At 38.3% G+C, this 14,868-nt stretch overlaps 2 protein-coding genes across 3 annotated transcripts in view; both read left to right on the forward strand.

The window, feature by feature from the left end:
* The window catches only part of cyyr1 (cysteine/tyrosine-rich 1), a 42,384-nt gene extending 35,545 nt beyond the window's left edge, over positions 1 to 6,839 (forward strand). Inside the window, exon 4 of the mRNA XM_079615126.1 lies at positions 5,578 to 6,839. Coding sequence (XP_079471252.1) covers positions 5,578 to 5,711 — 134 coding nt within the window. The 3' untranslated portion in view covers positions 5,712 to 6,839. The remainder of the gene's footprint in view (positions 1 to 5,577) is intronic.
* Positions 6,840 to 7,149: 310 nt separating this feature from the next.
* appa (amyloid beta (A4) precursor protein a) overlaps positions 7,150 to 14,868 on the forward strand; it is a 46,501-nt gene continuing 38,782 nt past the window's right edge. Inside the window, exon 1 of one of the 2 annotated variants that reach the window (XM_079615407.1) lies at positions 7,150 to 7,372. In XM_079615407.1, the coding sequence (XP_079471533.1) occupies positions 7,316 to 7,372 (57 nt within the window). In that variant the 5' untranslated portion in view covers positions 7,150 to 7,315. The remainder of the gene's footprint in view (positions 7,373 to 14,868) is intronic. The other variant, XM_079615408.1, reaches the window with a different exon arrangement.

Below are 14,868 nucleotides of genomic sequence, written 5' to 3' on the forward strand. Positions count from 1 at the left end.
TGACTATGGCAAAATTGGTATCTATGTTTTCAGCATAACCCAAGGAATCTATTGAGATCAGTGTCATTACTATAGGCAAATTTATTCAAAAGTTATTAGCATTTTTGGAAATTTCATTATAACTTTTGACCAAAAGGTGGCGCTGTCTCATAATCTTTTGAGTACCTTTAGGGCTTTGTACTGATGACCCATACTGAGTTTCGTAACGATACGTTCATGCGTTCATAAAATACAGCATTTTAGCACATAATTCAAAATGGCCGACAGCCAAAATGGCCGATATGGAAAAATTGGATATCAGTCAACTCAACATGACGCCCTGAATCTATCGAGACCACTTTTGTGATTTTTGGACAAACCGTTCAGAAGTTATAAGCAAAAATAGCCTTTTTTCATATCTCCAGACCAGTAGGTGGCGCTGCGCCGAAACGCAGCATGTAGCCTCAGGTCATGCTTGTGATGACATGTAGGAAGTTTGGTTTGAATACGATTAAGCGATGCGGAGATACAGCCTTATGTCTGTTTTTGCAAGCGCTACGTAAAATTTGTTTGCGCGTTTATCGAAAACGGTTTGACGAATCAACTTGAATTCCATAACTTTTTGTCCCCACAGCCTGAAGATGATCTGGTGCAATTTTGGTGCAAATCGGACAAACCGTCTAGGACGAGTTCGCAAAAGAAGGTTTTTTGGACAATTCAAAATGGCGGCCATATTTTTATGACGGAAAATGACGTCATAGGGTCCAGTCGAATCGTCGTGAGCTCAGGAATCAGAGGAAAAAAGAATTTTGTTGATAGGCCTTACGGTTTAAAAGTTATTAGCATAATATAAGTGAAACTTTGGACAGGTGGTGGCGCTAGAGGGAATGAGTTAGAGACACCAAAATTGGTGCAATTACTGTTGGGAATGTCCTCTATCAGAATGTCAAACCGGAACAACTTTCCCGCATACGCTTCTATGGGCTGCCATAGACGCCCAGTCGGAAGAAGCAGAATAATAATAATAATAATAAATATAGCTGCAAGCAGCAATCACCGGGGCCAAGCGCAAGCAAGACGACAAGACATGCCAAAGTGGCTGGGAGTGTGAGACCCACTGCAGCAAGGAGCAATTAAAGACATTTGAAGATGAATTTGGGCAAAATGGTTGAAAAATCACATACAATAACTAAAAATATGATTATCACTTTCGACCAATAGGTGGCGCAGTTACGAAACTGATGTGATGTGGTCAGAGTGAAGTGACAATGACACATACAAAGTTTGGTGTCAATATGTCAAGGCATTGCAGATATAAAGCCTGAATAGTCATTTTGGCATCATGCCTCAACTTTGCCACTGCGGTATACGAAAACGGTTTCGTCTATCGACACGAAATCCATAACTTTTACTCGGCACGGTCTGGAGATGACACGATCCGATTTTGGTGAAAATCGGACGTTCGGTCTAGGAGGAGTTCGAAAAAGTAGGTTTTAAAAGAAAATAAAGATGGCGGACAGGAAGTTTGGCTGACTATGGCAAAATTGGTATCTATGTTTTCAGCATAACCCAAGGAATCTATTGAGATCAGTGTCATTACTATAGGCAAATTTATTCAAAAGTTATTAGCATTTTTGGAAATTTCATTATAACTTTTGACCAAAAGGTGGCGCTGTCTCATAATCTTTTGAGTACCTTTAGGGCTTTGTACTGATGACCCATACTGAGTTTCGTAACGATACGTTCATGCGTTCATAAAATACAGCATTTTAGCACATAATTCAAAATGGCCGACAGCCAAAATGGCCGATATGGAAAAATTGGATATCAGTCAACTCAACATGACGCCCTGAATCTATCGAGACCACTTTTGTGATTTTTGGACAAACCGTTCAGAAGTTATAAGCAAAAATAGCCTTTTTTCATATCTCCAGACCAGTAGGTGGCGCTGCGCCGAAACGCAGCATGTAGCCTCAGGTCATGCTTGTGATGACATGTAGGAAGTTTGGTTTGAATACGATTAAGCGATGCGGAGATACAGCCTTATGTCTGTTTTCGCAAGCGCTACGTAAAATTTGTTTGCGCGTTTATCGAAAACGGTTTGACGAATCAACTTGAATTCCATAACTTTTTGTCCCCACAGCCTGAAGATGATCTGGTGCAATTTTGGTGCAAATCGGACAAACCGTCTAGGACGAGTTCGCAAAAGAAGGTTTTTTGGACAATTCAAAATGGCGGCCATATTTTTATGACGGAAAATGACGTCATAGGGTCCAGTCGAATCGTCGTGAGCTCAGGAATCAGAGGAAAAAAGAATTTTGTTGATAGGCCTTACGGTTTAAAAGTTATTAGCATAATATAAGTGAAACTTTGGACAGGTGGTGGCGCTAGAGGGAATGAGTTAGAGACACCAAAATTGGTGCAATTACTGTTGGGAATGTCCTCTATCAGAATGTCAAACCGGAACAACTTTCCCGCATACGCTTCTATGGGCTGCCATAGACGCCCAGTCGGAAGAAGCAGAATAATAATAATAATAAATATAGCTGCAAGCAGCAATCACCGGGGCCAAGCGCAAGCAAGACGACAAGACATGCCAAAGTGGCTGGAAGTGAGAGACCAACTGCAGCAAGGAGCAATTGAAGACATTTAAAGATGAATTTTGGCAAAATGGTTGAAAAATCACATACATTAACTAAAAATATGATTATCACTTTCGACCAATAGGTGGCGCAGTTACGAAACTGATGTGATGTGGTCAGAGTGAAGTGACAATGACACTTACAAAGTTTGGTGTCAATATGTCAAGGCATTGCAGATATAAAGCCTGAATAGTCATTTTGGCATCATGCCTCAACTTTGCCACTGCGGTATACGAAAACGGTTTCGTCTATCGACACGAAATCCATAACTTTTACTCGGCACGGTCTGGAGATGACACGATCCGATTTTGGTGAAAATCGGACCTTCGGTCTAGGAGGAGTTCGAAAAAGTAGGTTTTAAAAGAAAATAAAGATGGCGGACAGGAAGTTTGGCTGACTATGGCAAAATTGGTATCTATGTTTTCAGCATAACCCAAGGAATCTATTGAGATCAGTGTCATTACTATAGGCAAATTTATTCCAAAGTTATTAGCATTTTTGGAAATTTCATTATAACTTTTGACCAAAAGGTGGCGGTGTCTCATAAATTTTTGAGTACCTTTAGGGCGTTGTACTGATGACCCATACTGAGTTTCGTAACGATACGTTCATGCGTTCATAAAATACAGCATTTTAGCACATAATTCAAAATGGCCGACAGCCAAAATGACCGATATGGTAAAATTGGATATCAGTCAACTCAGCACGACGCCCTGAATCTAACGAGACCACTTTTGTGATTTTTGGACAAACCGTTCAGAAGTTATAAGCAAAAACATAAATTCTTCATATCTCCGGACCAGTAGGTGGCGCTGTGCCGAAACGCAGCATGTAGCCTCAAGTCATGCTTGTGATGACATGTACCAAATTTGGTCTGAATCCGATAAAGCGTTGTGGAGATACGGCCTTACGTCTGTTTTCGCAAGCGCTACGTAAAATTTATTTGCGCGGTATTCGAGAACGGTAATTCGAATCAACTTGAATTCCATAACTTTTGGTCGTCAAGGTCTGGAGATGATCTGGTTCATTTTTCGTGAAATTCGGAGCAACGGCCTAGGAGGAGTTCGAAAAAGTAGGTTTTTCGGAAAATTCAAAATGGCGGGAAAACTATTATGACGGAAAATGACGTCATAGGGTGCAGTCGAATCGTCATGAGCTCAGGAATCAGAGGAAAAAAGAATTTTGTTTCTAGCCCTTGTGGTTCAAAAGTTATTAGCATAAACATGAGTAAAACTTTGGACAGCTGGTGGCGCTAGAGGGAATGAGTTGGAGACTCCAAATTTGCTATGGTGATAGTTCAGGCTGTCCTCTATCACTGTGCCAATTTGTATAAGTTTCCCGCAAACGGTTCTATAGGCTACCATAGACGCCCAGTCGGAAGAAAAAAAAGAAAAAAAAGAAAAAGAAGAAGAATAAGAACGGGAACAGATACAATAGGTGCCCGCACCTTCAGTGCTTGGCCCCTAATAATAAGAACCGGAACGAAAACAATAGGTGCCTCCGCACTTTCAGTGCTTGGCCCCTAAAAAGAAGAATAAGAACGGGAACAGATACAATAGGTGCCCGCACCTTCAGTGCTTGGCCCCTAATAAGAACCGGAACAGATACAATAGGTGCCCGCACCTTCAGTGCTTGGCCCCTAAAGAGGCAAAAGCATAACGGTCACAGTCAAAAACTGACCCACCGCATCATATCCTGATGGAGACGGAGACTGGGACTCACAATATCAGGAGCAACACTGTTCATGCAGAGCTGGTCTCTGTTCACTTCTATAATCGTTATTACAAAGCAAACGGACTACGCGAGTGTAAAGTTGTGTTTATTAGCAGCGTGTGCTAGCGTATCAACAATTAGCGTAGAGAACCGAAATCATGACCTAAACCAGCATAAAACATGTAACTAGTGTAACTCACAGTAAGGTTAAAACACAAAAGTGTGTTGTTGATCTCGAGGGGTTTCGCTGACTGAGGACTGAACACAGTTTAATCCAAAGACGACACTTGTCAGGATTTGACGGTTTTGGGAAGGGAAAAAAACGGAGATTACAACCCCTTCACACACAGGTAATAACAAATGGATTCATGTTAGTAGAAAAACTCCATACAGCACCTTTAATTTATTGATTGATTGATTTTGATTGATTGATTGAAATCTTTATTTGGAACATGAGAGAAGAAGAAAAAAATGTATAAAATAAGATACAATAATGTCCAAAACATTAAGAAAAAAGTAAAGAAAAAATATAAAAAGCAGCAAACAAAGTATCATTACTTTCTGTGTGAACATACTTCTATCTCATGTGCGAAAAGGAGCAGGAAGAAGTCAAACGTATGTACTCCTACCCCTTTAACTCTTACATTCCTTTAATTAACTATTTTTATGTTATTATTATTATTTTGTTATCTGCATCTATACACATATACATACATTTTATATACATATATACATACCTACACATATACATACATACCTACTTCAAAGTGACCACTAACAAGTAATTAAACTCATAACAAAGAGTTTAATAGAGCTTAATAGAGTAAACTCAAAAAATATTAGTATAAAAATGAGACTTAATTATTTAATGATAATTCAAGTTGAATGTATGCATCAGGAGGCAGAGACAGTCAATAATAGATTGAGTGGGAGTCATTTAGTTAATATTTGTCATTAAAAAAAATATACATAAAGCATTATTTTTAGTGGTAGTGTAATATAATTTGTGTTATTATTCAAAACTGATTTTTTTTTTTTTTTTTTATAAAAGAAGGTTTATCTGGGAGACTCGAAATGTACCCGCGATTCTAGAATGTCACCATTCATATATTCATATATGAATAAAATATTAATATATTGTCACCATCCATGACACATGTTGTTGTATTTTTGTATTGCGATATATTGTGACGTGATATATTGTCTCTCCTGCAAACATTGATCTCCAGCTCTTCCTCGGCAGGTCCTCCTCCTCCGTACAGTTATGATTATGAGATGTATCCTCCTGATCTCCGGCCGCCTCCATACACACCGACTCCACCCAGAGCAAACACACACTCTCCTCCTCCACCCTATCCCGGAGACAGCCGCAAGTGAGCCGGGTTTCTGCCGAGGATGACGAGGATACGGCACAACACAAGACCGGCGCTCTGGGAATGAATCGGAGGATGCGTCTCATGTGGGGATTTGAATATTTTTGTATTAATGCCACGGACATTTATGGTCTCACAAATCTAATGAACATAGTTATTTCGAGCTGCGTGAGACCAGGACAGGCCTACAAACTCATATGAGATCAAAATTGTGATTTGTTCAAAATCAGTGTTATTTTTTTCATGAGAAATGAAAATGCTGTTAATATGGGAATAAACTTTATATGTGTTTTACTGAGTAACATTATATATACTCATATCTACAAAGTGTGTCTTGATTAATCCACTGAGGAAATTATAGGATTTTGGATGCAGAAAATGTGTTTGTTCATATGCATAGAAATTTGAAAGGGCTAATAGGGCAACTTTTATGTATTTTTAGTCATTACCGTAATTATGAGATTCCAACTTGTAAACTGGGAATTTTCGGAGAGTTCCGACTTGTATCACGTGACCGCAGCATATTATTGAACACACACCAGGTGCAGTTAACTCCTCTCAGAAAACTTCCGATTGTGTCCATTGTCCAAACAGCAAAGCTTTAACGCGTTTTTATGTCAGTGTTTACTTTTCATAATAAAACCGAAGCCTGCATGCTTTTTTATTTTTTTTGCAAGGTAATCCATACAGCAGGTATTTCTATCGCACAATTTGTTATTATTATGTTTAATTTAATGCGGCCTTTAAAAGCTATTTTTTCTCACACAGTAATAAACTACACTAAAATACAAATATATTTCATTCAGAAACCCTCTGAACGTCCACACGGGGGCAGCAAATAACTGAAGTCTTGTGCGCATAATTCAATTCTCTACCTATACAAGACATTTAATGCCTTTTTTTAATTTATTTTTATTTTTTACAAATGCAAAATAAAATGCATGTAATAGATAAGCAATAACGACATAAATTATAGTGAAAAGCTAAAAAATAAAACGATTATATTTGTAAAAATTAAATGTGAAAAACAAATCTGAAGAGTAACATATTTTTGTTCTTACTATAATATATTTTATTACTAAGCTATAAATAAAACGATTATGTTTTAAAAATTAAAACCGCCTAATAAAGTAACAAAAATTGATTGAAAAACAAATCTGATTTTTTTATCACTATATTAATATATTTCATTACTCATAAAATGTATGTTTCAAGCAAGCAGCGACCAAACAAGCTGAAATAAACAACAATACAGTATTTATGTAAAAAATATAAAAATACAAATAAATATAATATAAAATATATTTTACTTTAAAATAAAAACATTTATAAAATAAGGTAAAATAAAGGTTGAAGATGGAAGAGTAGTCTTAGATTTTATTTGAATGTAAATTTGCAGTATTTTCAGGCATCCCCTGCCCCCCTCCCACACACTCATTCCCGCGTCGCGTCACATGACGCGTGGTTCTTCTGACTCGCCTTCATCGCAGGCGCATCGCATTCTTCTGGGAGTCGACACGAAACACACACCGACATTTTACACCAAACGGATATATTTACTCGATTAAACCAGCACTGTTTGTTGGAAGCACACAGGAGAGGAGCAGAATGGGGTGTCGAGAGGTTTTCATATTCCTGATGGTCGCGGCATCGACGCTCGCTGAGGTAAGAAATCGACAAAAGATCGTATAGCGACGCGGAACGCGGATCAATGTGACCATCAATGTAACAAGTCGATTCAATGTAACGATCAACGCAACGTTAGATACACAAGAACGACTACAATTTAACGAATTAAAAAAAATGCGGCGACATTTCGTTAGAAAATATCGCGACGATTATTATTTATGCGTTCAGAACGAGGTTAAATAGGCTTAAATAACCATTTATGTATTTTTTGAGTCATATAATATTATCTAAGGAATTATGTTTGCTCGGTTGGTGTGGATTTTTTCCGGTTACATTGGAAATATTTCTCGCGATTTAATCGCTACATACGCGGAATGTATCGTGCGATATTTTATATCCAGAGTGAGAAATATATGCTACTGTGTAACAGATCCACTATGAATATTAATAAGAAAACTGTCAAGCTGAAGGTGAAACCTTAGATCATATCATAAATGCTCGATCTGCTGCGGTCGCGTGATTATCTTTATGAACACAATTTGACATCATATTCAGTGTTTTACACATTTATTGCTGTTTTATATCGACTCTATTTTGGTGTAGATCCGGATAGTTAATGGAGGAATGCGTTCAGTGGCCTGTTGGGTTGGGATGGGATTAAACAACAGGGATCATGATGGGATCAAACACGAATCCTCTAGGAATCAAATGAGATGCTATTGGATAATCTGGAACTGAATGTCAGGATCACGTTTGGATTGATTTCAATCAAACCGTGTTGTTGTTGTTGGGCGCGTGTAGAGAACATCATTTTTATAACGTCGGGTCAGTAAGTCCCAGTAGTCTATAATTTTATACCAAAAATTACATATTTAAACGTTTTTTCCCTGAAAATAATTATTCATGCCTTAAAATATCTTGAATGTAACTCGACACCCTTGCCTCATTTAGTATACGCGGTTCTATGAATATGCAAATTAGCCCCGCCTCCACTCACTCGGCTCAGAGATCCACTGGTCGACGATCACACGTTGATCTGATTGGTTACAAGGTAGTTTGTGACGTCAGAAACACCTGTCTTTGGTTCACTGCAGTTTTAAGCAGAAAATACTGTCGACTTGTGAACTTACACGTTTAAAGCGTATTAAAAACACCACATATACATATAAACAACATTAAAAGCTGGATTTCCACCACAGGGGGACTTGTTAAAATGTATCACTAGACTTGGTGCGTTAATATCACTAGAAACGTTCTGTTTTGTTCCCTACTGGAACCTTTGCTGGTTTGCAGGTCTTAACTGGTTTAAGGTGGTCAAGCTGGTCTCCCAGTCTAGCCAGATAAAGTGGTCAAAACCACTCTAAAACCAGCCTGCTAAACCAGTTAGCCCTAAAACCAGTCCACCAGTTGAGGCTGTCCAAGATGAACGCAACTGGATGAAACTGCGGGAACATTGTGTTTCGAGGAGCACGCTATTTTTATACGCTAACAAGCGGTTTAAGTTTATTTTTACTTTAAGACACCATTGTTTTTGCTCGTCTAAGCCTGTAATCTTGCACACCGCAGTCTCTCCACTCTATCCTCACCACATTTACAGACTTTTGAAGGATATTATAACAAGATACTGTGGTAATGCCATAGTTTTTGGGAATATATACTACGGTATTCTTGGAGTACTACTACATCAATACCATTATATATGAATATTGTGTCAAATATTGTGTTATTACTCCCTGATTCCATCCATCAGTTGTTTTTAAAGGCATTGTGAGTGTAATGAAGATCTCTGTTTACCAGTTATCGATGTAAACAACATTAGCCGGATCTGAAGCACATGTGATGAAGTTATTTTCGAGGTTATTAATTGTGATGTTGATTCGCATTATAATAACATTCACTTTTGGTGGTTTGTGGTTTTGTTGGTCTGGAGAAATGGATTTTCGACGGATGCTTTGCATTCATGGACAAATGTTAAACTGACAGACTGTGAGGAGGACATATTGCAACCAGAACTGACCGATATAGCAAAAAAAAAAAAAAGTTCTTCTGCCTGTTGATGATATTTAATAATCATCTCAATGCTTATGTATCTCAAATGACTAAAATAAAGAACCACCATCATTTGTTTTAACTATTAATGCCATGAAGTAAATCTACTTCTCAGTCTTGGCCTATTTTCCACATACAATTTTTCATTAAATGAATACCCAAAAATATTTATACAGTACATTTGCATTTATTATATGCACCGGTATTTATGTACAGTCAAACCAAAAATTACACCAGATATCATTTTTTATATTTTTCACAGTGTGTGCAGGACATTTTAGTTCATTTATGTAAGTGAGGAGAGCAAAATAAAGTAAACTGTGACATATTATACCCAATAACTCTTCGTAAAGTGACTACCAGTAAAAAATATTACAATTTGTGAGCAGAAATGATTGACACTTTGAGCTGATCATGTTCTGCTGAAGTGTGTGTCTGTAACTGCTAATGCTCTTTACACACACACACTGAACACACTGAACCATTGCTTGGTCACTGGTTGAGCTAAACTGGTATTATCTAATTTTGTAGTTAAATTTACCAGCTGACACAAAAACACAGTTAGAGACAGTCTAACTGTGTGTGTGTGTGTGTGTGTGTGTGTGTGTGTGAGACAGTCTAACTGTGTGTGTGAGACAGTCTAACTGTGTGTGTGTGTGTGTGTGTGTGTGTGTGTGTGTGTGTGTGTGTGTGTGTGTGTGTGTGTGTGTGTGTGTGTGTGTGTGTGTGTGTGTGTGTGTGTGTGTGTGTGTGTGTGTGTGTGTGTGTGTGTGTGTGTGTGTGGGACAGTCTAACAGAAGGACGGACAAAACCTGTCAGATATCAACTGAGTTCTGCTCATATTTTATTACCATTTTCTAGCGAATAAACTGTGATAATGTGAGGAATGTCTGAATACATTTAGGTTTGACTGTATCTACATATGATTTACTAAAACATCTCTTCCTTGACTTGTGTGAATGTTTTTGAGTGATGGTTACGGAAGGGCCAAATAAAAAGCGCATTAATATCATTGTATTTAATATGTGACCCTGGACCACAAAACCAGTCACATGGGTCACATTTTTTGAAATTGAGATGTATACATCATCTTAAAGCTGAATTAATAATCTCTCCATTGATGTGTGGTGTGTTAGGATAGGACAATATTTGGTCGAGATACAAATATTGAAAATCTGGAATCTGAGGAGCAAAAAAATGTAAACATTGAGAAAATCTCCTTTAAAGTTGTGCATTTATGTTCACGATTGTGCTGCATTCACTCACAAAAATACATGTTTTATATATTTACGGTAGGAAATTTACTAAATATCTTCATGGAACATGATCTTAATATCCTAATGGTTTTTGGCATATTTTTATTATTATAATTTTGACCCATATAATGTATAGTTGCTATTGCCACAGATACACCCGTGCGGCTCCAGACTGTGTTTGTGATCCAGCAAAACCATCAGTAAAACTGTAACACTGTTGTTGATGAAAGTGTCTTTGTTTTCATCCGTGGCTCGTATGATATGAAACGCCATATTGCACGTTCTCTGGAGCCACGATGAGCCGCTTCTATAGACCTGTGGAGGTCATGTGACCCGCGCCGGCACGGCAGGCATTCAGAGCCGGCTTTGAGAGGAGCGGCGGGGTTTTACACACTGAAAGCGTGGCTTTGTTGGCGGTAACATGACGTGTCAGCAGGTGAACGATCAACAGCTTCTTGAATAATCCGGATGAGTTTGTGCAGAACATGCCAGTCGGCTTGCTGTGGTTTTGTGCCAATATATAATACTAAGCAACAATATCTGTTTGTTTTTTTATTTGGCTGTTGACTGTGCATTAGACTAGTTTCTCGATGCTTCTCCATCTTAATTTGATGCTTCTCCATCTTAATTCTAAACTGTAAAAAAAAAAAAAAAATCGAAAGTCGTAAGTAAAGAATATCGGAGAACGTTTTACGAGAAAATACTTGCAAAATGTTACTTTAATTCTGTGTTATTTGCCGTTTTCTTTGTAATTGTTTGTGTAATTTACTAGCAATTTCTGAGGGATTTTTTTTCCCCTTTTTTCCTGAGGGAAAAAAAGCAAAATTGGTTGCTTCTACACCAATTTTTTTTTCAGTAGGATAAAAATGGTTTGATTTCAGTGAATCGGATCCTCTGAAGTGTGTTTCAATGAAACTGCAAATCCTCCCAGTAATGATGCTGTGATTCGTGAGATTTGTGATATAATATATAAATATACAGTGCTTAACACACCCATGCTAAAGCTGACTAAAAAGAGGAAATCTTTTGGAAATGGATCTTAATGCCTTAATTTAAAGGGTAACTAAACACTAAACCAACTTTTTTTAGTTAATGATCTGTACGAATGGAGCTTCATAAATGCTGTTCATTGATTCGAGTACTTTTTTTAACATTTGAGTATAAAGTGTTTTAATTTTCAAATATATGGTGTAAAAACGTCTGAGTGCTGCCCTCTTCAGGTTAAACGGAATCTCCTGAAGTAGGGGTACTCTCTGACGTAGGGTACTCTGTGACGCTGCGAGCTCACCACGCCCCTGGCTGCCGCTGGTATAAAAGCATCTGGTTCAGTCAACACCAGAGCGAGTCAGGAGCTGGAAATTGGAATTACGAGTTTTGAAAACGATCAGGATAGCGTATTTTAGCATCTAGTTAGCATAGCATTTATAGTTATTTAGATTATTTTGTGTAGCCTAGGTAGTTATTTAGCATAGTTGTTAGTGTTGTTAGAAGCATAGTTAGTTAGTAGCATAGTATTGCATCAGTTAGAATAGTGTAGATTTTTAGCATTAGCTTTATCTGTATTTAGTACAGTGGTTAGGCTGGTATAGGTGTAGTGTTGCCGGTTGCAACAGCACTGCTGGACTGTATAACTTCCCACCAGACTTAGAAATTAGGCGCCAGTGTTTACATGCACTTGTGTGCCAAACGCTGCTCTTCCTGCATGGACTCCACAACCGCCGGCGCGTTTTGCTGGATATTTTTTTTCACATAGCGGCAAAATATGCTTAACGGAGGTCAATAGTAATAATAATCCACTCAGATACTGGACCCATTCTCTCTAGCGCGGCTGCTTCGCTAGCATCGTCGGATGCCGATCGCGATGCGGGAGTTAATGCGATGCGACACCGCAGTTTGAGCTAGCGGCTCGAATTGATATGATTTTAGCTCTGTGACCACAGACAATTCCTCCACTTCAGGTGAGAAAAGTCCTCGACTTTAAATGACCGCTCTGTTGCAAAGCTACTTGCGTCACTCTCCATCTTAGCGAGTCTGACAGCAGCTGTCAGTCACTGCGGGTCTGTCAATCACCCGCTCAGCCCCGCCCTCGGTTCGTCCGTTGGGCTCTGCCCACTTTTCCAGCATTTTTCAAATATTGCCAATGGGTGGAGTCAGGCTCTGACCAGGGGTTTAGTTACCCTTTAAAAAAAATGAGGAAAACTCCAACCTTTAAGGACTCCAATTTTTCTTTGTGAATGAATAATGTATCGTAAATAAATAAATGTTCTTCCTTAAAACACACTGTGCATAAGTAAGTACACCCCTATGCTAAATTAGAGGCGGCAGATTTGTTTTTTTAAAGTTATTTGATGGATCCGGGATAGGGATGCAAATTATCGATTAATTCATTAATCATTAATTGATTGACCTTATCGATCGATTAACGATTAACTGATAAGCGGCTATTTTCCTGAGAATGTACATTTCTCACGGTATCAATAGTGTCTTTAACATAAAAAGCAAAATATTGCTTATATGCTGAACAAAAATGCATGTTATATTGCTCAAATTATGTTTTATTGTAACAGTTGGGATCCGCACATCCTCACACACCCTCACACACCTAGACATCGGCTTGGGGAACTCTCCATAAGATCATCTCTCAGTGCAAATGAGTTATTAAATGCCAATTATTAGGCGAACTGAAATAAAACCATTATTTACGATACATTATTCATTCACAAAGAAAATTGGTGTCCTTTAAAGGTTTGAGTTTTCCTCATTTTTTTAAATAAGGCATTAAGATCAAATTCCAAAAGATGATTTTTTTATTCCTCTTTTTAGTCAGCTTTAGTGTGTTAAGCACTACGGATGCACCGATACCATTTTTTTTTTTCCAGAATCGATCCGATACCAAAAATTCTGAGTATCGACCGATACCGATCCGATACCAGCGCATTTTTCTTTTTTAAAATTAAGAATCATAGAATTTCTGTTGAATTTGTTGAACTGATAATCACTCTTTTGTGTGTTAAACAATATAATGCAGACAACTTCATTATAAAGAAAAACAACAAATAAAAATAAATATATGATCATAATCTATGACAGAAATGCTATTATAAACTAGATTAGTGGATCATCAAATCACGAGTGCACAATTATTGTATAAAATCTGAACATTTAGTGAAAAAAAACATTTGCCGGTAGTTAAGAGACAATAAGTGTAACACTAAATCTGGTAAACGTTACATATTGCTCTTTGTATTGTTGGAAAATACATTCATGAAAAACAAGATAACAAAAATCAAAAAGATAAATACGCACAATATCAGATGTGGACCGGGATACCCGATCCGGCAAAAATCCCTAATATATATATATATATGCCCCAGTGCATCTGTCGCCATGGAAACAGCCCCGCGGAGGGTCGTTAATAACGAGAGCGCTGCGAATGTCACATGACAGATGCTTCTAGATGTTAGATTTGACCTCTGACCTTCAAAGCCACGAACAGGGAAGCGTGATTAGCACCGTCCCGCATGGCCTCGTCCCACAGGAGGATTGATGACGCCGTGTGTGTGTGTGTGTGTGTGTGTGTGTGTGTGTGTGTGTGTGTGTGTGTGTGTGTGTGTGTGTGTGTGTGTGTGTGTGTGTGTGTGTGTGTGTGTGTGTGTGTGTGTGTGTGTGTGTGTGTGTGTGTGTGTGTGTGTGTGTGTGTGTGTGTGTGTGTGTGTGTGTGTGTGTGTGTGTGTGTGTGTGTGTGTGTGTGTGTGTGTGTGTGTGTGTGTGTGTGTGTGTGTGTGTGTGTGTGTGTGTGTGTGTGTGTGTGTGTGTGTGTGTGTGTGTGTGTGTGTGTGTGATGCTGAACCGCTGTTGCACCCGGTCTTGCATGTCATTGCATGCGGAGCGAATATTACAGAACGAGCTCTTGCTGAAAAACTGCTTTGAAAGGACTTGTATTGTGAAGCTCTCGCAGTGTGACCGCTGCAGTTATCAGTCCTGATCTATTGCTTGTTCTGATTTACACCACAGATGCACATGATCGGGTTAAAGATAAGCATGTTTAATAAATGAAATCAACTGATTTATTATTCAGTCATACCACACTCCCAGCTAACAGGACATATTCTCTCAAAGTTATGAACAAACATTTGTTCAGGAGCGTTTGTTCAGTGTTATCTGCTCTGTAAAAGCACAAACACGGTCATGTTTTATTGGTTGTTCATCTAACATTTTTTAAATGCA

The sequence above is a fragment of the Phoxinus phoxinus genome (genome assembly GCF_949152265.1).
Source record: "Phoxinus phoxinus genome assembly, chromosome: 6".
NCBI lineage: Eukaryota > Metazoa > Chordata > Actinopteri > Cypriniformes > Leuciscidae > Phoxinus > Phoxinus phoxinus.